This window comes from Zonotrichia albicollis, chromosome 12 (assembly GCF_047830755.1).
Source record: "Zonotrichia albicollis isolate bZonAlb1 chromosome 12, bZonAlb1.hap1, whole genome shotgun sequence".
NCBI classification, from domain to species: Eukaryota; Metazoa; Chordata; class Aves; order Passeriformes; family Passerellidae; genus Zonotrichia; species Zonotrichia albicollis.
The window spans coordinates 12376664-12401848 of record NC_133830.1 but is presented as its reverse complement, the minus strand read 5'-3'; the positions used below and the strand labels follow the sequence as shown (position 1 = coordinate 12401848).

The 25185-nt window shown below is 43.1% G+C and overlaps 1 protein-coding gene across 4 annotated transcripts; it reads right to left on the bottom strand.

Moving 5' to 3' along the window:
• Window positions 1-1176: 1176 nt before the first annotated feature.
• On the bottom strand, window positions 1177-24792 carry TASOR (transcription activation suppressor). 4 transcript variants are annotated; one of them, XM_074549873.1, is made up of 23 exons: window positions 24231-24792; window positions 17976-18121; window positions 16774-16866; window positions 15904-15976; window positions 14800-14891; window positions 14296-14454; window positions 13147-13274; window positions 12465-12496; window positions 11712-11817; window positions 11190-11293; window positions 10978-11081; window positions 10684-10756; window positions 10476-10550; window positions 9476-10117; window positions 7995-8428; window positions 7035-7173; window positions 5342-6105; window positions 4546-4668; window positions 3826-3985; window positions 3144-3252; window positions 2812-2990; window positions 2567-2725; window positions 1177-1942 (listed from the first exon to the last, which is right to left on the bottom strand). In XM_074549873.1, the coding sequence occupies exons 1-23, from the start codon at window positions 24613-24615 to the stop codon at window positions 1380-1382; spliced, it is 4842 nt and encodes a 1613-aa protein (XP_074405974.1). In that variant the 5' UTR covers window positions 24616-24792; the 3' UTR covers window positions 1177-1379. The 4 variants fall into 4 exon arrangements, with proteins under 4 accessions (XP_074405974.1, XP_074405973.1, XP_074405975.1 ...); XM_074549872.1 differs by having other exon boundaries at window positions 5342-6228; window positions 24231-24791; XM_074549874.1 differs by having other exon boundaries at window positions 1177-1768; window positions 5342-6228; window positions 24231-24791.
• Window positions 24793-25185: the final 393 nt, after the last annotated feature.

Sequence of the window (25185 nt, the reverse complement as noted above, 5' to 3'; positions counted from 1 at the left end):
TTCTAAGACCATAGTTCATCACACAGCCTGGTACAATTCATTGACAAAAGGGAGTTCTTCTCTCAGAAAAATTATTTGCCATGCTTGGGGGGAGGGTAAGAAGTTTTACACTGCTCTGGTATTGGTTCTTAACTTGAATAAATCAATCCACTCTTTATAGAGGGAAAGAATCAACTTCAGGCTAAAGTCTCTAAAACAAGCAAGGGTTTTGTTTTTTAAAAACTGCGCTTTTTCACCAATAATTTTCTCCCAACTAATTTTGTGGATTCAGAGTTATGTGGTTGCAAACACTCACCTGGTACCAAACAGCACATCCCAGAGAAAAGCACTAAAATCAAATTACGAACAGGAATTCCCCCAAACACAGGACTGTGCAGAGCCAGGAGTCCCAGGCAGGGAGCAGAGCAGCAGCTCCACAGAGAATGGCTGAGGGGAAGGGTTGGGAACCCAGCAGATGGGAAATTGAACAGACAGCAGTAAGAAACAGAGAAAGCTGTACTTACCCCAGTGCCAGCTCCCAAACCAACAAAACCAAACTTTTAAAAGTGCCTGAAAGCCCCAGCAATCATTCAGCTGAAGTGGGAGAGGACTGAGGTTTTTCTGATGCAAACTGAATTCCCACAGTCAATAAATGTTGTCCTTCTCTCATTGCAGTAATCACAGTGGCCAGATAAAGGCTGGGAGGGCACAGAGCACCAAGTGAGACACACAGATAATTGCTGGGCATGAAACCAAGCCTGGCTGTTCCTCCAGCACTTTGCAAACAATGTAAAAACCACAGACAAAGCAATGTGTTAGCAAGTCCCTTGTGCATTGAGAGTTTATTTGTTTTTTTTTTTTTTGTAATGGAACTGCACCATTGGTTACTCTAATTGAGGTATTTAGCCAAAATCCAGTATATAGTCATGAAAATAAGTACACGGCCTTAGAGCTATGTAAAAACATTGTACAAAATTTGTGTCCATGTCAAATAAATACATTAATTTTAATATTTATGTAAAGAAACATGACTTGGATACTCTTGTGGTTAAGAAAAAAAGACAACTGGCTCTTTCACATACTTTAGGCAAACATTCATTTTTACATTGAACAGACCTCAAACTGAAGCTTAGGTAACAGGTCAAATACAAATGTAGAAACTTAAAAGTGCCAACAAACAAGATAATTCAAGTACAGTAAACATTAAAAAATATATGTATTTATTTAAATTTTCAGATGGTTCCAACAGGGACGGGCCATCAGGGATTTAAATAGAACATGAAAACATCTGAGATAACAAGAACAAGAAACATTTTGTTCCAGAATAAAATAGAAATCATTAATCCAACGTTTTAGAAACAGAGAAGTCCACAGCAACTTAGAAAAAGAGACTTAAGAGTTCATTTTTGTTCTGAGTATGGCCTGGAAGAATCACAGCAGCTTTCCCAGCCACCAGGTGATAATGACTTTTCTGTATCCATGCTCTGATTGTAGGCAGATAGAAAATAATTGCTCCCTTCCTGGTTTTGATTTGCAGGAGAAATTGGGTATGTTGTTCCCAGAAAAGTCTGATGAGTGAGGACACTAAAGTGGCTGAATTGATGGAACATGTTTAATTGTCTGCTATAAACCTGGAAGTTACTGAAGGGAGTTTGTTCAACTGCATTGTGTTTTTCTCCTTCAGCAGAGCATGTTGTAGAAACTGGAGGAATTGGCTGCTTCTCTTCCAAGTCACTTTTGTAAGTCTTTTCCCCAAGGCCAGTTTGTGCTTCAGGAGGTAACTCTGTAACTGATAAGCAGCTTGCTTTAGCATCTACTCCATGTGGGCCCTTGGCCTCGGGCTGCAAAGCTTCCACATGAGTATCACACTTAGAGGCACCACTGCAGATTTCTATTTCTGCCAATTCATCCCCTGAATCCAGAGACATGTCCTCCTCATCCTTCTCATCCTTTTCTACAAGAACTACATTAAAAGAGAGAGAAAGTTCTATTCTATTGAAATATAAACTTTGGTTTAAAAGGCCATACACTACTCACAGTGTTACACTTCAGGTCTGCCAGTCCAACAGCACTTTAAGTCTTGGTCTTCTGCCACTCGAGTTCACTTACTCAACACACACACTCAACCCTCTGTGGGAGAGTCCAGTTACTGGTGCTAAAAGCTTCTGCACACCGTGCTCATATTTAGTGCTGGGCAATCCCAACTCCCAGCTCCAAAGGGGACAATGTCACAACAGGATCTAAAGTTACACAGCAGGTGAGTATTTGATCAGACAATCAAAGGAGTACAATTACTGACATCTCAGTACAGTTTATCTACTCCAAGTAGATAAAGCAGGAAGTGACAAGTTTATCCTTTCCCTGACAACAGATGCCCTGTCTAGTGCCTCAAATACCACATCAGCCTGTACTTCTGTGTTGAAGGTCTCCATCCCCACTGCTTTTCCCCCACCATTTCAAACACCTTGAGAGCTGAGTTTTCCTTGCCAGCTGCAGTGGCTGCTGACCAGAGTCAGGCACACTGTCCCAGCACCTCTACCCCACACATGCACTTTAGGAAGGAAAGTTTAAGTGTGTTTGACCTCACCTGATTGTCTTTGGCCAGCACTGCCAGCAGCAAGGTTGTTCTGCTCAGTATCAGAGCTGTGAAACCCCACAAGATTTTTAAAGTTATGCATAAAGTCATCAACAGCAGCAACCACGATGCCATTATCAACGTAACTCGAGAGAGTCTTGAGATTCTTTTCTAAATACATACAAGAGGAGTTTGTATTAATATCCAGCACCTGTTATCAAAACAGGGAGAGAGGTGTTCACAAATGTGGGGTTTACCTGTTAGGAAGACAACATGTCTCTGCTGTATGTTCTGAGCTTGAAGCCTGATGAGACACTCAAGTTCTGGAGCATTTCGAGTTTGAGAGTCACAGTTATGGTAGGACAGAATCTCAACCAAGTTCTTCTTCTGGTAGGTGTTCAGAAGGGTGAGCAGGTTCAGGGCATTGGCATTCATCCTGCAGGGGGTGGGCAAAGCTCACTATTAGAAACAGTTTAAGGTCAGTCTATACAGCAACAGACAAACAGAAGAGTAAGTTCTGTTAAGTGTTTTGGATGGCATAAGGAAAGCTGAAGCCTTTTAACAGCTGCTATTATAGAACCTTACTTACCTCCCCAGCTCTTTCAGTTTCTTTTGTATTTTGCAGTGGACCTTCCATTGCCATTTCCCATCTGGGGTATTGAGATCCTCCAGAAATGTTAGGAACTGTTTCAGTTTATCTGTTGTAGAGATATTGAATAAAAGTTCAATTTTGCGGTATGTAGACTGAAAATATTGCTTCAGTGTGCACAGAAAGCTGTTTCCTGTTTGTGTCACAGTACGGTCACACAACTACAAACAGCAGCCACTCACTTCAAAGCTTTATTCCATGCAGGCTGGCCAACAGCAGTATCATAAAACTGAGCTGCCTTGCTGTACCTCAGGTATTTAAAAGCTGACTTCAGCATACACACTCTGCCTTGCTAAAATATTGCAAAAAATTGTAACTTCATTAGCTATTGAATTTCAAATGAAGAAAAAGTATATACAGCATGTTTGTGGATGGAGTAGTGAGGAATAAAAGGCTCCACAGACATAACGACACAATGCAACATAAAGTGAAGACAAAATCTCCCTGTTCATGTGTTCTTCAAGAACACCCTGGGCTGAGAAAGAGACTGAATTAGCTGAAGTTTTTAAAGAACATCACAAAAACTGGAGGACCTGATCCTTCACTGAGGTGAGTACAGGACCTCTCACATACTGACATGTCAGGATTTTAGTTCTAAACCTTCCAGAAGGATCACACCTACCTGTAGTGATGGACTCTGGGTTCAGGACAGATTCATCTGACACAACAAAACCCCCAGACACAAACAGGTCATGGTAAGTGCGATTCTTCACATCATTCAAACTGTCAACCCCTGCAAAGCTGACACAGGAGAACCTCTTCAGAGTCACCAGGCCAGGGATCTGTTGAAAAACATTGGAAATCAGAGCTGTAAGCACAGGTCACACAGATAAAGGAATTACAGAACTCTCCTATCTACTAATGCCAGGCACCAACTTCAAAACACATTTTCAAGAAATCACTGTTTCTTCCCTTGCCTAGGGAGGTGCTCTCTCAGGAGCATTACAGCAATAAGGTAAATGGACACTGAGCACTTTGAGTAATTTTACTTTCTGTCCAGCACAGGGTCTTAAGCTGGCAGGAATAGCTCAGGCCATGTGAAAGCTGCCTTCACCTCCTGTTGGAGCACCACAGAACCAGAACTACTCAGGCCTCTGCACAGCTCTGCAACTACTGACAATAAATACGCATTGGCCTGTGCATGGTGGTGGAAGAAGTTATGAGTAAATGTTGGACAAGACCATTTTTACTACAACAACCATTTTGTTTCTTCCAACAGCAGCTAAACACAGGGCGCTGCTGAATGCTGTGCTGTTGGAAGGAAGCAGCCTTGCCCCACATGAGCTCCTCTCCCAGTTGCCAGCAGGTTTCTGTAGCTCCCAGTTACTTACGTGGGACATACCTTATGGATGAGATTGGCAATGTCTTCGTTTTGGATAATGATCAACAGTTTCTCTGAATTATCTCCTCTTCTAAGGAACTCCTCTGGATGGCACTCTGTGTTCCCTAACTTTCTGAGATACTCCTGCCACCACAGAGAGAGGAGACAAGGAAAAGGTCAATAGGCAGTTTGGTAAAAACAATGCCCAGATGACACCCACTGCAAGGAGGTTTTCCATTCAGTGCATCCCAGAGGGACTGGCTGCTTTATCCCTCCCAGAAATGAATCAGAAGGATGCAGCAACACAGAGCAGCTGTTTCAGCAACTCAGTCATTCTTATCAAATCACACACAACCAACTGACACGATCAAACTGCCCCAGTTTTCAAGGAAGGCCAGAAGTTTACCACTTTATCTTACACATTTAAGTCGCAGAAGCACAGTGATTCCTCAAAGTTCTGTCTACTATTAATTAGAGGAGAAGAGAAACAACCCCAAAGGCACACACAGTGACTTTTCACACATTCTTTCTAAAATGGTACCTATCACATTTCTTCACTTATCACTTTTTTTTTGTAAGCCCCTGGCAGGATCTTCAGAAAGGACCAACCTGCAGCCTGTTCTGTTTTCCAGCTCAAAGACTTACGTAAAAGCTAAATATAAGCAAGGCTACCACAAAAGCTCAGTGAGGAAAGGGGACAGGACAGCCTATTTTCACAGCTCACTTTCACAGGGCAAGTGAGTCCAGTTTCATACAAGTGGATTTCAAAGACACTCTGTTCTGACAGTGGAGAGAGGCGGAACTGAAACAGCTTTACCTTGATTTCTCTGCAGAGAACACTTTCTTCCTCTTCATGAATATAAAACTGGATTCTGTTTTTCTGTACATTTTCCATTATTTGGACGAAACCGGTAAATAATTCAGGCTTTAACCTGCTTATCAAATCAGAAAAATCTGGTTGAGTTGAAATGTTGAAGTTCTTAGGGGACTTCTGAGTCTTTTCTGGTGTTCCCCGGAGATCCCCACCAGAAGCCTGTTCCCCTGGCTGAGCACTCCCAAGGCCCGCAGTGTCCGTGCCCGGGGCCAGGCCGGCCCAAGGCAGCTCCTCCCCCGGGAGATCGCACGGCAAATCCGGGAGGGCGGTGCCGGTGCCGGTGCCGGGGGCAGCGCTGCTCCTGCTCGGCGCCTCCAGGGCCTCAGGGCTGCCATACACTGCGGGGGGCGGCTTCACGCAGGAAGAGGCCAAAATGACACTGTCCAGCTTCTCAATCAGGCTCTCCACGTATTCTTGGACAGAAACCTCTGATGCCTGCAAACATATGTGTTCAGAAAGTCTCATCATCCTCTCCTGGGCAGAAAGGACTGGTGTGGACATGTCACTGACATAAGGAATGTTTTTTTGCTGCAAAATTTCTTTAATCTTTCTTGCAAAGAGCTTATATTCTTCTAACAGTGCTGTCTCTATTACTGCACTAATGGAATGCTTAGCTGTAAAAGGTTGATCTGTTATCTCATACTGATCTTCAAGTTTCTCCACTTGTCCTGTGTAATGTCCATCTTCTGCTGTCCCCTTCTGTGTGTCTGAAAATGGAGAGCATGGCAATTGATAGTCAGAATTTCTCTGTCTATTTACTACCCGGGGGTCATTAGGAAGTGCATCCGTTGGTGGCAAATATTCCGGTGGCTCTTCAGGTGATTTCAGACCTACAGAAGAAGAGTTCATCATCACCATCACCATCCTCTCATGTGTCAAACTCACACACACAGGGGACAGACCAAAACCTCCAAACCCCAGCCTGAAAACAGCATTACTGCTCTGCCTCCCCCACCAACCAACTTCAACGCCAATACTCAAGTGTTACAGTCTGCTGAGGCACAGAAGCACAGTACATTTACAGCTCCTAAGACAGTCAAACAGCACAGTCCAAGTCTGCTGAAAAAGCAGAATACAAGTAGTTTTCCCAGAGATAATGTAGAATAAGCACAACAGGACATACCTTCATTACAAATTAAATTAGAAATCGAGCAGGGCAACATATGATTCCAGTATTTCCATTTGCTACTAGGTTAAAATGCTCACTTTTAAAAAGCTTAGACACAAATGACCTTGTGGAGTTGGACTGCAAGCTGCACCTGATCTGTCATCACCTGACATCAGTCTGACTGATTACTGACACAGCTTCAGTGGTGCTGCAAGGAGTGCAGACAGACCCTCATAACCCCAGCTCAGTTCCTTCACCATCCATATCCAAAACTATAGTTTTGTTTGTTTTTAAAGCATTCACATTTCTAATTTGTGTTAATATGAGGCCACACCAATATTCTCCACCAATATCTGTTTTCATCCAGATTTCTGTAATTATCAAATACAAGAAACAACGGCACAGGCTACAGACGTGCTTGTGTACCAACATGTGAGCCAAGAATGGATGGATGAATCCAGGCACAAACCTCTAGAATATGTTTTCATTCACAACTTGTAGGAAGAGAGGAGTTCAAATCCATCTTACCTGTAATTGGGATAAGTTTCCAGTGCATTCCAACTTCCCCCACATTATCTGAGTAGGGAGGTTGCCTGAGATAGCCATGTTCTATAGGTGCACTAGGACAGGGACTGCAGCCTTCAAAGGTACTCCCAGTGCCTGTGTCCTAGAAACCAAGCAAAATGCTCATCTCAAAACAACTTCTTTTGGTTTTGCTCACTATTAAGTTTTTACATTCTGAGCAGCTGACAGAAAGAAGTGAGTTCACTGGCAATTCTGCTATCAATGTAATCCATTAAACCTGGATTTCCACGAGGTATTTCTCTGGTCTCCCATTACTAATGCAGTCCTGAGCACTGCTCTTACAGTGTGGAAGCTCTGGGTGCCAAAGGGGAAGGGAGGCGAGAACTGGCAGCTCCCTCACTCCTTTCCAGGCTGTTGTCTTGATACCTGACTAAAGCCAGGAGGCATTTTAAATAATACAGTTGAAATTATTTAAATTTAAATAATGAATTTGCTGAGGCACTGCCTACAACTAGTATTGGGCCCTTAAAAAAGCCAATTTCACCTCGCATTCCAGATAGGTAGAAGCAAAACAGCATAGAGATTACAGGTAGGACAAACTCGCTCCTTCTCTAAGAATTAGGAACTGGATTTTGCGTGGAAGTACCAGAGATCATGGAACAATCACTCTTGTAGGGTAAGGAGCTGGGGCACTGTGATCACTAACTCATCTACAGCACTGCAGTGAAATACTCAGAATTCTTCAACTCTGCTCCTTTTTTATCACAAAAAGAATAACGAACCACGAACACATTTAAGAGTGGAGAAAATTTCCACCTATGTTCCTACCAAACAGAAAAGCTTCACAGAAGAGTTAGTGCGTATCTATGTTTGCCACTGTAAAAAAAACAATGTTTTTTTCATTCAGTCTCATATTTATGAAAAAAATTCCTTCACTGTCAGCATCTGGGCAGTTTCACTTACTTGTAAATGTAGTGTGTGCTCCAGGGGTGCTTCGTTGGGTGGGAGCTGCAGACTGACATCCACGGGGTAGGGCAAGCACGGCGCGTCCGGCTCCAGCAGGGCCGGGCTCTGCGGCTCCTTGAAGGGAGCGCCGTCAGCCTGAGCAGCGGCAGCAAGCTCATGACCATCTCTGTCCTGAGCTGGAACGGATTCATACTCATATTTCTGTCTCACATCCTCTTCCAGCTCCTCAGCGGCCAAGGCCTTGGTGACAGCCTGCCGCAGCAGCGCCGGGTCCCAGTGGCTGGGCGGGCCCAGCGTCTCCAGCATCGCCTGCACCAGCCCCTTGGGGTCGGCTGCGGCGTCCGGCACGTCCTGCCTGGGCTCACCCTCGCGGCCTCCGTGCTCAGCGTTCATTGACAACACGCAGTGTGGGGAATCCAAGCTTCTGCCACCTTACAAGAGGGTGAGGAAGGGAAAAGGAATCCATTGCTCAGTCTTAAAATAGAAACAAAACCAGATCTCCCCACAAACATCTGCCACGTACCCGCAGTCTCCATCTTTAGCGTCAGTTTGTATGTACACACATTATTTTAACAAAAATGTAGACATGCTTTCATCGCATATTCTACATCATTAATCAATGTCAAAACACCTTTGAGGTTCACAGAATTCACCAAGCAGGAATCCCAACCATAAAGTCCACCCCTCGTCTCCTTCATCCCTACATGGCAGTCAGTATCTTCTGTCCCCTCAAGAGGGCAACTAAGGACAACTAAGATCAGTCACTTCATCTTCCAGTGATTCACACACACCAGAGTGACTGGTGCTGAGGGAAATCCCCTCTTCTTTGTGTCACCCCATTCCCATTCCCCCCTTTTGCAGGAGGCTTCCATAATTGCCCTCAGAAAATGGTCAGGGAAACAGAAATCAAAGGGGTTTTTCTGGCAGACCTTAAGTCAGAAGGTACCTGTGATACTTCTCCGAGGTTTGGATGTAGATCATTATTTAATCTTATTAGGTTGTTTCCTTTGTCCCACTGCACACATTACTGGCTATTTCAAAACTGAACTATGCTTCTTCCCTTCCATCTAAACTTCTTAGGTATGAAATAGGGCAGTGGACACAAAGGATTAGAGCAAAGTCAAACTCTGCAAAAGACAAAACCAAGTCTGCTAAGTGTTCTGCATTAGAAAGTCTTTGGACAGCTCCACAGGCAAGTAAACTCTTTCAAAGTCTGCTTTCTTTCCAAAGAGGCTAAACAAAAGCAACTTCCAGGAAAATTCCCCTTAACTTATCTCCTAAAAAAATAAACCTGCAAAATAAACCTGGAAACCTGCAAAAAATAAACTTTATCTCTATTGACAGATCTCAGGCCAATGAACCATCGTGCATTAAATTGCCACAGCATGCAAAAAGATACTCAATCTATGATGATTAAGTGTTAAATATGCTCTGAATAACAATGTTCAAAGAAGAACACTAAACAAACACTTTCTTACCTTCACACTGACAAATATTCTCTGAAGAGTCACTCATTTTTAGGTATTTCTGCAAGTTTTCAGATTGTTCTTCCAGCTTTCTTTTCAGACCACTCCTAATTCTGGGGTCTTCAAAATCAGAATCCCCACCTACATTTTTCTTTCTACACTGGATCAAGTTAATAAGATCCTTGAGTCTCTCGGTATCATCATCTCCAGAACGAGGCACTCTTTTCTTGGCCTCATAATCTGAGCTGGGGCTGAAGCGCTGCGGTTTGCGGTTCCTGTCCAGCAGCTCCCTGGCCCTACACACGGGCAGCTGATAGGACTCCCAGCTGAACACATAGTTCTGCAAGCACGTCTTGAGGTGCCCTTTGTACTTCGGGGCAGGGTGCAGAAATCTTTTGTCATCCAGCACGGGTGCGTACTCACGAAGCAGAAACTCTCTGGCTCTCCCAGGGCCATGGTAGAGCTTCCTGAAGTACTCGTAGATGTACTTCTCCACAACAGCATTGTAATCTCCCCCGCTGTGCTTACGGGCCTGGTACAAAGCAAAATGCAGAGACTGAACCAACTTTGTGAATTCTGGAACGATTTCCCTTCTCTTGCGTGAAGCCATGGTAGATGATTTTTTCTGTGTTCCATAGGGACCATTTTTTTGTGCTGCCAAAAGGAGAAAAGGGAATCCACAATTAAAATCAAACCATGAAGCTATAAATAAATGATGACTAGTCAGCAATACTCTATGCTAATATATGCTGGGTGAAACACAGTTTGGAATGACCATGAAGAATTAATTCAGGGATGCTATATCAAGAAATTTCAACAAGTTTTACTTTCTCAAATATGAACAAATGAAGCTACAACGTTCAACATTTGCTTTTGTGAAGCAACAAGTATTTCTAATACCATGACCATAACCAATGCAAACTGTTACTCTTAGTTCACACTGACTGACTACAAAATCCTCACCAGAACATCACCTCTGTTTAAACCTGCACACAACAGTGAGCAAACCTACCTGAGCCAATGACACCTCTGGACTCTGGGAACAGAAACAGCGCATGAAGCACACGGGAGCATCCAGTCTGCTGGTCTAGAGCACAAAAACAGAAAAACAGTTAAAAAGGAGAACACCACCCAAAGTCAATCCAGTACTCAAAAACCTACCCCTCTAAAAAAGCCAAAACAACAAACCCAACTCAAACACAAACCCAGAGTGTGCTTACCATAAGGGGACATCATCTGCCAAGGAGAAAGAAGAATAAGAAATCCTCTGTCCACAAGTGGTTTCACAAGGACCTGTTTTCAAGCAAAAAGAGCAAACTGCTTCAAAGACATTGGTTCACCATGAATACTCCTCTTGACTGCAAGATAATTCTGTCTTGGGCAGACAAGTGCCCGGATAATTAAGATGCCAGCTAAGAAATTCCAGTGAGACTGTGGATCTTGTAATATGCCTGAAACTACTAACTAGTACAATTATTTTTAAAAATAGGAATAGTCAAATCTGTGGCACTCACAAGTTTCTCCTTCTCTAGTTTTTGAAGCAAACCCTCTAAGTGACTCCCAGAACGGGACTTCTCCACAACTTCATACAGGCTACAGTACATGCCATTCTTCCACACTGCCAGGACACAAGGAGAGAAAGAGAGTGTAAGGAAAAAAGAAACAAAATTGTCATTCAGAAACTTGAAAATTCTGAATTTAAAGAAATTAAATGAGAACAATTTACCTTCTTTTCTTTCTTGGTAAGTTTCTTTTAAGAACAATGCTGGTGAAATTTTTTTCTTCAAATCATCAATGCTTACAACATTTTCAACCTCAAGCTTCTCAGAACTGGAGAAGAAGGGTGGGGGGAGATAAAAAGAAATAAAGACCTCTTTTTTTACTTTCTATATTCCTACGCTCACTGATAAAATAAGAACCAGTAAATACATGGCCTTAAGAAGAACTTCTTTGTACAATCTCATGAGCCAGGGGTGTTTACTCCTGCAGAGGAGTGTGTGTCACTCGAATGGAAAAAAACCCAACAAACCCAAAACAACAGAACAGCAAAGAGATGCTGACATTTGTCTGCCTGAGCATAAGAAAGTTCTGGACATACATGACTCCACTCTTGTTTGATGCATTTAAGGCACTTAGGCAGTATTTCAGATTTTCATCTGAATATATCCAAAACTCACCAGCAGTTTCTACTCAAAAGAGTTTCAACAGAGCAGTATTTTAAACTTACTGTCTAAATGGCAATACTCACAGCTTGCATGGAAGGAAAGATCGCGCTGCTGATTTCAGGGAAACGTGGCACACAAGTTTGCCTTTATTCCAAAGCTGTCCCCTCCACAATGTAACATTGGGTTTCTCTAAATTAAGATGGAGAAAGGAAGACTAAGTGAAACCACTTGCCAGCTGTGACTGAAAGAAGAGGCTGCTGAATCTCCAGAATCAGTACAGGGAAAATTTCATACTAATACCAGACAATAATGTTAAAAGGCAACAGAAAGGATGTTATCAACCCTGTTATGTTTTGACCTGCTCTGAGCAGAGTGAAGGAGGTTGGTTTGTTACCTACACCTGCCAGTACAAGCAATCCTTGATGCTAATTTCTGAGGAATTATATCCTCTTTTCCTTACCTTAACTGTCAACCACTTTCACACATATCAGCTTTGCTTGAATGAGGTTCAAAACAAAGCATGACACAGAATCATATTATGTGAAGTGCCATTGAACAGGAGATTCAGGAACTGAAGATCAGTTCCTACCACACTCTAAGTAGGAAAGAGGGAAAAAAGGCTGTTGATTTAGTTCACTTGTGGTTCATTCTGATAAAAGAAGATACACATGAAGGTGTCTGTTTGATCATCCAGTATCAGCAACCAGCATGGTTCAGTATAAAATTCAGGTACACACTCAGCATAACTAAACTGGTCAAACATAAAACTGTGGGGGAAAATCATCAGAACCTTCCCTGTCTGTATCATAAAACCAAAAAACAGAATTCATTCTTACCTGTACTTCTATCTGCGTGGAAGGTGTTTGCTCTAAACAAAAGAAGAGAGACAGAATGACTAGGCTGGAACAGAGAATTCTGACCACTGAATTTCACACTAAGAATAGTTTATCAGTCTAACAAAATGGGAAGACTGGTAATTCCCCCTCTAACCTCCATCTAGCACTGCTGCAGCATCTTGTACTGTTTTAGATACCTTGGTAACTGCTTTTAGCATTTCACAGTACAGTCCCCACACCTGGACATCTTCCTACCAGCACAGCTATCACAATGGATCTGTGATCAACTGGCCATCTACATACTCTCTCCACCAGCAGACACCACTGAAGGGTTCAGAGACAAAATATACAGAATATTATTTTAGAGTACCAAGCAAGATAATGTTGTGAATGATTTTATGTCCACAAATTTCCTCAGTTAGGTAAAACCCTTCAGTATTTGTGGATTCCACCCAGGCCAAAGGCAAGCAGGTGGGAAGAGCAGCAAAACTGCTTCCTACAGGGGCCCCCTGCTGCATAAAACCAATTCTGGCACCTCTTGCTCTGCATTAGAACTATTTATTATACTAAGTCCCTGTGACACATTCATTCACTTCAGCACTGCTCATTTAAATCAATTCTAAGCTACTGCCAACAGCTATGAATTCTTCCTGCTACATCCACAACTCATTCCCTAGCTTACCTTGATGGGGGCACAAATTTTGGTCCTTGTACCACGTCATCCTTGTAAGCAAATGAAACAACAGCAAAAGGACAAACATGTCTTGGTCTTTGCCTGATCTCATCAAAGCCGTATTCATAAAAGTAGAACTGGGAAAAAGAAGGGACAGTGTTAAATCAGAAGCCTGGAGCAATCATTAATTTCTTTAAATGCTGGGATTTAAAATAAAGAAGTTTTTAAATGCTCCTCTCATATGTATTAGCAAATACAATAAATTAAGATAGGTTTTTTAATCTTCTCCTTCCTTTATTAACCACTTAGATATGGACAGCACCTTCAGGAGTGAATCAAGAATAAATCATTACTGAAATGCAAAATTTACTTGAAAGTATTTTTGGTGAGAGAAGGGATTAACTAATAAAAAACAAAAAAATTCAGAGGAAAGTAAATATTGCAATGAGTTTTGGAGTCTATCCTTAGCTCAATCACCAATATAAAATGTTAATTTAGGCAAATTTACAATGAGAAATGAAAAAATATATTCATTTTTTAGCCATCTATTTCACTAATTTACAGAAGATAAAAGAAGTTAATACTGAAGAGAATGCTTTCAAGCAAGGATCCTGAAACCTGCATACTTGGTGGAATAATCTCACTGCAACAGATTGTTGCAGTAAGAGACAGAACACCTGGAGGAACATAAATGCTTGGAACTGATTTCATTGTCTTCCCTCATCATCTCCAAACCTGAGAATCTGGAAAGGGGAATAAGCAAAAAAAAAAAAAAAAGAAAAATGCTGTTCTTCCCTAGCCAACATTTTCCCTTTTAGGAGTCCCACTTAAAGACCACAAACCAGTTGTACTTTTACACCTCAAACTCCCCAAGTCCTCTCCTCCAGCCTCCATTCCAGTCCCATGTATTCCCCAGTTTTTTCCTATTCCCTCTCCCCCTATGTGAGGGAGATCTCCCGGGGTTCAGGATGACACCATGGAGCAGCAGAGGCTGCCAGGCTGATCTGGGATTTCCAATGCACACCTCTGGGCTGCTGCACACACCCAGCTGCAGCTGCACAGGGAGCTCAGGGGCTGCTCTATCCCCAGGATTTTCTCTCATCATTCCCAAGTTCTGCTTGTGCAGTGTTCTGGAAGGTGCCACAGGCCCAGCTGTACCTGAGTGAGCTCGTAGGCTCGGTAAGCCAGCAGGGAGGTGACTTTGCCTGCATTCTTTGAAACGTGACACTCGTGGTTTGGGGTGGGATCCAACATGCTCTTGGCGGCTGATTCCATTGCTTTCATACCAGTGTAGTCGTATATGCTTTTCATTCTCCCCTGTAATAACACAGCAGAATTGTCAGCAGGAGCTTTGTCCTGCAAACTGACAAATTGCTTCCAGTACCAAACAAAGTAAGAGCAGTGAAAATAAAACAAACCATTAAGAAAGCTACTTCTGGAAGTACATTATTTTCATACTTTCAAAAAAAAACCAACATATTTTTGCCTTCTAAAACAATTTATTATGATTTATTTCAGCTTAATATCACTACTGGATTTTAAATCTAGTAGATGTTTAGTTTCTGTATACACAGATGACTGCACAAATTACAAGTTAGGTTAAAACCCCTGTGTGTTACCAGTAAGCAATGTAATCCTTCAAGAATAGCAAGATTAAATTACCTTTATTATTTTAAAAACAATCACATCTCCAGTTGCTCCAGATTCTAGAGGATTAGGCTGCAATAAATCAGCGTACTTGGAGATATAGACACCTGAGAAGAGTATAAAAAGAAGCCAAAATACATTATGGTGAATGTTAAAACATTATTAGAGATTTCAAAAGCCTTACATTGGATTAAAGCTCAATGCACACAAAAGAATAAAGATACAATTGACACTCAAGTGCAAAGGTAAAATAATTTTGTGCTTTTCTGTACTTAGTTATTTCATAGATTTTACAGCCTCAAACACACACTGTCATCGGTTGGTCTGGCTGACTACCTCAGACCAAAGAGCTGTAACTGAATTCAGATGCTCCATAAAGCATCCATTTGCCTTAGGTTCCTCTCATTCCAAGTCTGTATTTAACTGCTTGAGCAAATTGCTCCAGACCCTTTACCAGCTAAACAGTAAAAACTCACATGCTCACAAAGCCTTGTTCTCCACCTCTCACCTACTCCTGCTTTCAGTATTCACTTCTATATTCATGCATATTGTCTGCTTTCAATATTCATGATACTTCTATGCCATGTTCCTCTCAATAGGATGACAAAATCAGTTCCTAATTTTCTATTTGAAAAGCTTTGCAAAAGGCACTTACTGTCTTGCACTCTCAAAACTCTTTAACCCCTTCTGACTCTTCTAAGTCTCCAATTTATCTATGCTCTTCTTGGGTCTGTGGATTCAAGAATTTTAGTTCTATCTACATCAAACTGAGCTGAGCTACTGTGTCCATGAGGCATCTCTGAATGCCCACACCTACAGACAAACACAGAGGCAGCCAGCCACACACTGCATTGGCTGTTTGCCCCTCCAGGGTTACTGGAAACACATGGGACACTGGTTTGAGAATTAGGTGTTCCCTTTGCAAAGGGAATTTAACTGAACTACTCAAAAACAGAGCTATGAAATAATGCTCTGATGTCCATTTCCTTTCCTAAAAACATCTTGCTGTGACATTGCTGCAGTTAGTGATATAAAAGAGATTGGAAGGTGACACAACTGCATCACATTATCTGCCAACTGCTATTGAATAAGCAGCACTTCTAATGAAAAGATAATTACCCATGGAAGGGCTGCCGAGAACTGAGAGTTTGGAGTGGCCAACCTGCAGCCCCTTTTCACATATGCTCTGGATCTAAAGAGAACAGACAGGTTTTTAAGCAAGTCTGTAAGGAAAGGCAGGATATGAACAGAACAAACAGCAAGAAATTACAATTACAGAATATAAATTGAGATTTAAACACAACCCCAACCCTTACAAACAGAGGCAAGACTAGTCTGAATTCTCTATAGAACTATTCAACTGTGTAAGTTAAACTCTGACATGGAACAGCTACATAAACTCCTCTGTATCTTAAAAAACCACACCCTCCCTATACCTCAAACACTCTTTATGAATATTACTTGCCTTTAATACAGAAAATTTTAATATTTGAAACAGAAGAATACCTGTCAAATGATTGCATGTACAAAGCACAGAAATCACTTTTCCATCACTTTGATTAAAAGTATATGATCAAAGAAGAGACAGAGAAGACAATGACCATTTTCTAATATTACAGGTCACCTTATTGATGCAAAAAAAGAAGAAAAAAAATACCAAAACAAAATGCAATGAAGGCATAAAATATTCCTCAATTAAAAAAAAAAAAACCACAAACCAAATAAAAACTCACATGTCATCTAGAAAATCTATCCTTCTATTTATAAAACAGAGCCTAAACCAGAGAAGATAAATGGAGTACCTTATGTAGCAGGGAATAGAGGATTTACAGGGTGACAGATCCCTTTCCTATCCTTCTACACCTTCCAGTGCTGAATTTTGCAAAAGTAACTTTAAGATTGTGCCAATAAAACCATTGTGAAAAACCCCAAAGGCCCAAAAGCTGCAAGTGCTGGATAAAGCATGTCCCTGCAGGGCTCAGGGCTCACCTGGCAGCGATCCACCATGAGGAAGGCGTAGCTGTCCGACAGCTCCTTCTCGGGGCGCCCGTCCCGCTTCAGCTCCCGCCGCTTCTCTGTGAACTGATGGCACACAGCTCTCAGCACAGGCACACACTCCCTGCTGCTGCCACACCCACTGCCAGGGTTTTAATGCCCCAGCTGTGTTAGCACATCCAAGTGTACAAAAATAATCAAAAGATAATCCAAATTAAATCACTGGATGCTGTAATTAGATTTCGAGAACATTATACCTGTGGGAAATCTAACTGGCCTAATCTGCCCAAGTATTTGGTTTTTTTTAAGAGACGCTCCTCAAACAAACCTGTGCAGTAACAGATTGGTTTGATCTTTGTAGCATAACTGGCTAGAACCATCCAGCCCAAGGCCTCCCACATAATCTTTGAAACTCCAGAAATAAGACTTTTTCTCTTTTTAGGAGACAGATCTCTTACACTGTACAAGCATTTCTGCAGACGCACCTCACTGTTCCTGAGGTGGTTTTTACCAATATTTCTCAGCTGTAACCATGAACAATTAATGTAACAGCAGAAAAAGCTTCAGTTTACTTCATAACTTCAAGATGATAAACAGCAAACGAATTATAATATTCTTCAATTACTTCATATGTGAAGCTTTTTGGCACTGGGAATGAAAACTTCATTTGAGAGTGATGAGAACAAGCCCAGGCTGGATTTAACAGACACCACATAAGGCACAACAGAGGGGCTTCAACCAAGGTGCTCCAATTACTGGATCAACTTTAGTTAAAGTACTTCTTGGAAAACAACAAAGCTACACAGATTATGGAAACTTCTATCAGACACAGATTTTAATCTTAATTTTCACAGGAAACATCAGCCCCGTCAAGAAAACATTAAAACAAACTTCTGGGTTATTAAAATACCTTAATAAAAATTAAGAAAGTTTTTGACAGCTAAAAACACACAGACAAGTGGTGCCAAATACAGTTTTTCTTTTAGTCTTCTTGAGGTACCTGGCAGGCAAAAGTTGAAAACTATGCAGTAATAAACTTGCCTGAAAATAGCTGCTTTCATTTCTGGGGATGTGAGTTTGCAATTAAAGATCAGCTGCACAACTGAGAATAATGCCCAGGTCTCTGCCTCTAGACTGAGAAGCACTGGCATTTGACTGGTACCTTATTGAGAAGCAAAAGCCACAAATATACTCACTTCCTTTTCCAACAGCTCACTTTGAACTAAGCTGGCTCTCTTGTATTTAAAATTGGACACTGAACTGGGATCCAAGTAGGAAGAATGCAGAATGTTTATAATCTCCTCAAATTCTCGAGACTCTGGAAGTACCGGTTGAAAGAGTGCTATAAAAGAGAAGAAATAAAATAATGAGCATCAACATAGATGTGAAAACATCCAAAAGTTTCCAGTTCACTGACAGTTTATGCATGAAAATAAATGGTTTGTGATTCGATTTCAAACACAAAACACCTAGAATACTCGGCAAATATAAACTTAAAGTTTATCTTAAAATCTCCTAGAATGATAGCATCTTTTAAAAATCACAATTGTGTTTTTTTAATATTGCTCTTGCACAGCTACTGGTTCTCAGAAGCTTGTAAGGGAAGCACTTCAAGTCTGAATTTACCCCTTGAAAAACATCTAATATGTACTGCAAAACACTGAAATTAAACTTTCAGAACTGTAATTTACTAATTAACTCCTTTAATTAACAAATTGTCCTAATAAAAACCTCAACAGCAGTTTCATAGCTTGGCCCCACTTCAGAATTATTATGAGGTTTTGTGTTGATTTGCTTATGGCAATTAAGCTAAATATGAAGAAATCCAATCCTATTTAAAGAAGACAAATAAGCTCCTATTGCTAAAACTCCCAGGGCCCCACTGCCTGTGCTCGTGGTTGATGATGTTGTCCCCTACCATACCCGCTTTAAAAGGAAAGCCCTTCAGGAGCTGCTGAACCAATTCCCTCCTGGGAGAACCTTCACCTGAGTTCCCACAGGGAAGCAGCTCCGTGTCTGTGTTTGGGTGCCAAGGTGACAAAGGGATCAGAGGAGCAGCCCCGGGGGAGCCAGCACGGGATGGCAGTGCAGACTTTGAGTAGTGGCCAGGAAAACATCTCTGGGGGAACTGAACTAGCACAACACAACAAGTGGTTTTATCCTCAGAGTAACTTCCAAAACCCCCACCAAAAACACACAACTTTTACTGTGGTTACAACACTTAAGAACAATAGTACTAATCTCACCAAAAAAAAAAAAAAAAAAAAAAAAAGACAAAAACGACAAAAAAGCAACCTACCATCACTCTAACAAGAAATTAAATTTAATTCCATCTTCAGAGCATATCCTCCAATTTCATTAAGTAATATGGCAGTAGATTTAGGCAGCAATTTTTCTCTCATTTGCAGAAAAGATTTACTGCATAAGCCTCAATATAAAACAAATGTTCCTAATGAAAACCAAACTGTTCTGTGTTATTTAGTAAAAGCTGCACACTTTAGAAGGCAACACCACATCTGCAAACTGAAATCAAGCAAGGATTCCAACACCACCACCAATGAGAAAGTGACTTTTGTAAAAGAGCGGAAATTACGAAAGTGATTTAGAAACCATCCTTATGCAACATCCTTTTCAGTAACCACACCTTCATTCTTCAAAAGCTGACAGCAGCATGGGAGGAGACAGAATTGAATGTGAATGGAATTCTCAACTTGGTATTACTGGGACTGAATGCTCTTGTACTGAAGAGATAAATGCTTATGAATAGAATAGCAAACAGAAGCCTGCTGCAGGCACACACGCCCTGGGAAAGCACCCCCTGTTCCACCGCAGTCCCGAACATCCCTTGGACACTACAGCACCAACCCCCTGTCACACACATCTGGGGTTCACACACTGCCAGCTCCTCAAAACCACCAGCTAAGGCAGAAGGTTATCTGGACCAGCTGCCTGACCCAATTTCCTGTTTTCTTACCAGCGTTTACTGCACCTTATCCCTCCTCCCTCCTTCCCCCAGGACACAAGCTCGGTAAAAATGAGCCTCTCGCTTCCATCTGGAGCCCAAACAAGCAGAAAGCACTGCAGGGTGAGTTAGAAAGAGCCACCACAAGGCAGGCATAAAGTCTCACCTGCTTTCCCAGATGCCAATCTAGGAAGAGGCACATTATCACATTAATTAAGATCCTGTCATACACACAAATATTATCAACCATGCCCCTCTTTGTGTTTAAATATCTGTTCTGTGGAAAGCCCTGGGGAGCAAGATGAGACAGACTTGCCCTAAATCAGCAAGTCACCCTATTCTCCTGGTAGGGAGAATCTGCATAAACTAGTATACACTTAGTGCTCAACACATTTATGGGAAAGCCCTACCTAATCATTCAATTATGGAAAACAGAAAATAAAAAATTTCATAAAGATTGTTGCAGTTTTTTCTTCCAGACCTCGAGGCACTGCAGACTTCATGTTCTCAATCAGAACATGAAACATCACCCCAGGGAGGTGAGAAGCCAGGCAATACTTTCCAGTTCCCCATTTGAGCTGAGGTGTTCAGGGACAGTGATGGTCTGAAATGTCAATGTCACCACAGCAGGGCCTGTACCTTACTTCAAGCAAAGAGTGCACAAACAAGAAAAAGCTAAAATAAAACTGAGAAGTACTAAACTAGACCTTGTACAGCAGCCACCAAGGCTGTGCCCCCAGGCAAAGCATGAAATTGCTGAGCTCATCCCAGTCCTCCATCACCTCAGGGAGCAGCCATGAGCACACACACATCTTCCAGGCTTGCTGGACACAGCACATGGGGCTGCACTGCACCTGTACTGCCCCAGGCTAATTACACTCTAATTAAAGTAAGGACTAACATGCAGCATCCTTATAATACAAGTCAATTGTTTGGGGGTTTGCTGGCTCGCTCAGCACAGGTAAAAATAAGTAAATAAATACTGAGTTTGTACAGCTTCTATCCGGGGCATGGGAATTTATGTAATTATTTTTAGGTGGAAATTGAGTTTAGCTAATAAGGACTAGTCAAAGGACAGGGACTGGACTGGATGTCTGGATGTATGTCATACCCAGGAGGCTTACTTTTCTTTCACAGCTGTCTGATGTTTCAACTTCAGAAAGCTGAGATTGGAGTCCCTGGGTTTAATTGCTTTAAGTCACAATGTGAAGACAGAGCGATCCTCCCTGAGCAATGCTGAACAAAGTTTGAAGGGAAGGTAAGTAAATTAATGATTTTCCTATCAGCTAAGCAGGCAGAATGCTAGCATTCCTCACTCAAGTGCTCCTGCTACAAAAGCTCCATTGAGCTCCACTCTTTTAAGTCTCAATTTCTTTCAGTCTTCATTTTTTAAGACTAAGACAAAAAAATCTGTGGTGTTAACAACTGGGACATTTTTACCTTCAGGACTTTTTCAGCCCAAAATGTCTTGTGCTCTCAATAGGCCTAAACTGTTACCAAGTTCAGGGACTGAGAGTTCTCCACCTAGAACTATCGTGGAGCAAACAGCAGGTGCCCATCTCTACCAAAGAAAGGGAAAATCAGAAGACAAAAGACAAGGCAAAACGATGAATTAGAAAAGGGACAACCTAGACCTTCATGCAGGTATTGCCGAGTTTGATGGGTAAAAGCAAGGCCTTTTTCCCCCCTCAGCCTGAGAAACAGCAGGCAGCTGCTACTTTGACAGACTCCAGAAAGAACCTCCAGCTTTAATCAACAAGCAACCCCTCAAAGGCACCGGCTGCCATGTCAGCATCACTGCTGGAATTATCCTTTGCTAAGGGGATCACTCGGATCGTTCAGCAAGTCAAAAGTGCTCTTACACTGATTTATCCTTAAAATTTGCTTTCCTAATCCTATCAAGGACCTCTCAAGTTTCAAGCAGACTTGGAAACCTGTGAAGATCAGACAACTGAATTAGAAGAGGCCAGGAAAGGCCTGAAGACAAATGACAGATAAGCTGCTCAGTGGAGCATAACACCATTGCTGAACTCCATGTACCAAGAAAACAAACCTCCAAGGAACTTCTAAGGAGCAAAACAAATGCAGGCACACCTTAAAACAATAATGCTGCAGCCAACTTCTCTTTCATTTGTTTCCTGAATTCCTATGCCAGCAAAAAGAATGAGAAAATCAGAAGAATTCTCTGTGCAAACTGATCACAGTTGTTAGGAGGTATCTTTTCTTCAGATTGCAAAGAATTTGTTGACTTTCAGTCTCTACTTAAGTCTCCAAGAGGGAAGATAAATTCTGAAGAAGATAAATAAGCAGCTAAAGCCTAAATTTTCTAGGATATTTCTCTTACATTTTGAAAGCTAAAGTTTAAATTTTCTCCTACATTTGTGCTTTTCAGATTCAGTTTTTCATTTCTTGACTACCAAAAACTGTTGCTAAAACACATTTTAGTGTTTAAAAATACTTTAAAGTCCACCAAAAACCCCACCTCCAAACAAACTCAAACACCTCGGACAAGGGGATCCTGTCCATAGCAGCTAAGCCCTCACAATCACGGCAGCAGCTGTGTCTCAGGATGGTACATCCACAAAACACATGGTGGTTTAAAAATCAGAACAAGGACAATGGCAAGGCAAGGAATGATGGAGGAAGCTTCCATATGTACTGCTTCATGCTGGGCTTTAGAACCAAGCCAAGAGAGCTCTCTTGAGGAACTGGTGTCATTCAGATTATTTTGCAATTTAACAAGATGTATTTAAGCACTAACAATAAGGATGCTGCAAGAGCCACTACCTATGGCATCAGATGATTGAGTGCTGATCTTCCAGTGCAGTTCCAGAACTGACTGAATTGCATCATTTTCCAAATGACAATGCAAATCCCAATGGCAATTTAGCTGTCCTCAAACTGCAGTTTGGCAGTCCATGCCGAGAGAACAACACTCACAGCTGAAAACCCACCAGCACCGTGGGCTGAATGGAGCAGGGTCTGCTCTGAGACCTTGGGAAGCTCCAAGCCGTCAGAATGATCAAAATACCTGAGAGCCTTTCTGCAGGCTGAAAGGAAAAAAGGCGAGAATGGCTCAAAGACCTTGACATTAGCAAGTCAGTTTTTGAAGTAAGGCAAGAATGGCTCCCTCTTCTACCTCAGAGGCCACAGAAGCCTGAGGTTTGAACTACATAATCCAAAGCTTTTTGCACACTGCAGATGGCTCAGCATAGGCAAATGATGAATTAGATGACCTACGAAGGTATTTTGCAGGTTTTCATTCACATTGGAACCAAATGCTAAAGAGCAACTCTAGATAGCGTTGGTTAAGTACAAACATTTCTGAAACACATTTAAACCACACTTGGGTGTGGCACACAAGACACTTCGATTGTTCATGAGGCACCAAGTTACATCCAGGTATTTTTCTGCCAGATGAATTATAAAAGACTTTTTTTCTCCAAATCAACCCAGTTCTTTTTACAATGAATCTCTGCCAGACTTGTATCACCCCAGAGCGGGGTGGCAATGGGAATGACCAGGAAGAAAAAGGGGTCATTACTGCCAAAAGAAATTAGTCTATTACTGGAGACAAAAGACTGGATAATGAAATAAACCTACCTTCATCTCTTCTTTACAGAAGAAAGCATTTCAAGAAGTTAAGATGTTACCCTCTTCTCTGAAGAACAAGAAGCCTATTCAAACAAGTATTTTTGTGATATGGACTAAGTTACTGACTCCATATTGCAAAAGGGCAAGAACTAAGATAAATTTCAGGAAGGAAATCAGACATGTCTTCAACTTCACTTAACAATAACAAAGTTAAGAAGAAACCAGTGGAGTCTTGTGAAAAGCAAGAAATACCATAGGCTTTTAGAGGAAGAGTTACTCAGAAACAAAAAACCCCAAACCCTGGACACTTGGAAGCAGAACGCTTCCAAAGCGAGGCACGAGAAGGTGGGATGCTCCCTTTCTCCCTGCAAAGAACTTTCACCAGATAAGAGTCTTCTGCGATTCGTCAATGAAGGACAACTCTGCTGGGTTTGTTTCGTCTATCCTAACCAGGATTACACCCCTCTCCTGCAGGGAGGAGGTCAGGGAAGAGAAAAGCGAACCATCTTCGCTGATGTCGGCGTCCCAAAGAAACATCTTCTCCACATGCCAAGGCACCTCCAGAAGCAGAGCCGAGATCAACTCAAGCCCACTCTGATCACATCCAACTTCTCCTCCTTCTAAAGCAGAGATCTGAAATTCAAGCCAAGCTTTGGTTTTGGTTTTGTTTCATCCTCGTGACAAAATAAAAGTGAGAAAGAAAAGAGGAGGTGTAGGAAAAGAATGTAACATCCTGACACTAAAATCGGCTCCTCAGCAGCCTCGCGGGTGCGAGCCAGCAGAGCCTCCTCCACAGCAGGGCTCGCATGCAGCCGTGTGAGGTGTCCGAGAGCTGCCTGATGAATCGGATGGAGAGGGGAGCGAGGCAGAAAAGGAGGGGAAGGGAAGGAACAACCTTTCTTTTCTCTGCTCTTCCTGGGGATCTGAAAGTTCTTCCTAACAGGCTGCTGGTCTTCTGAGGGCTTAGGGAGAGGGGGCGGCCCCCCGAGCACACCGCTGGGCGGCTGCTGCTGTTCATTTGCCGTCGAGACGCTGCTCCTGCGCTGGCTGCTGCTATTGATGCTGGGGTTTGTGGGGACCTTGTCCTCTGCAGCAACAGCAGCCACCAGCAGCGCCTCCCCAGCGCTACCGCTCTCAGAGCGTCCGCCATTTTGTGCGGTGTCCTCAGCGGCTCCCGCTCTGTTACTCTCCGCTCCGAGGACGCCCGCGCTGGTCTTCTCCATCCGCTGATGCTGCTCCGGCTCCATCTCGCCGCCACTGCGGATCACGGCATCCGTCATTCCCTCCGCAGAAGCGAGCCCGGCAGCCCGCGCCTTCTCTTCTCCCCAGCACAGCGCCCCTGCCCAGCGCCAGCAGCGCCCGCGCCGCCTCGACTCGCCCTCCGCCCGCCTCACGGCAGCCCCCGGACCGCCCCCGCCCCGCCACACAACATGGCGGCGGAAGGGGGGGCGGGTCTGCGGCCAGCCCGGCCCAGCCAATCCGCTCGCGGCATACGTTATAAATAGGGGCGCGGGCAGCGCCCACGCGATGGGGCGGGACGGGCCCGTTGGGAGCCGCTGCTGCCGCCCCGGGGCACCGCTCGGGACCCGCCGCTCCCGGCAACGGGCACCGCTCGGGACACGCCGCTCCCGGCAACCGGCACCGCTCGGGACCCGCTGCTGCTGCCACGGGAACTGCCGCCCTCCCGCCGGTGCCGGGCCAGGGGGAGCGGGGCCGGAGCGCTGCCCTGAGGAGACGCCGCACTCCCGAGAGGGCCCGGCCCGCACACGGCTCCTGCCCTGCAGCCGGGGCGCGGCGCTCGGACCGCGCTCTCCCCACAGCGAACCCGCCCTTGGGCACGATCCCCCCCT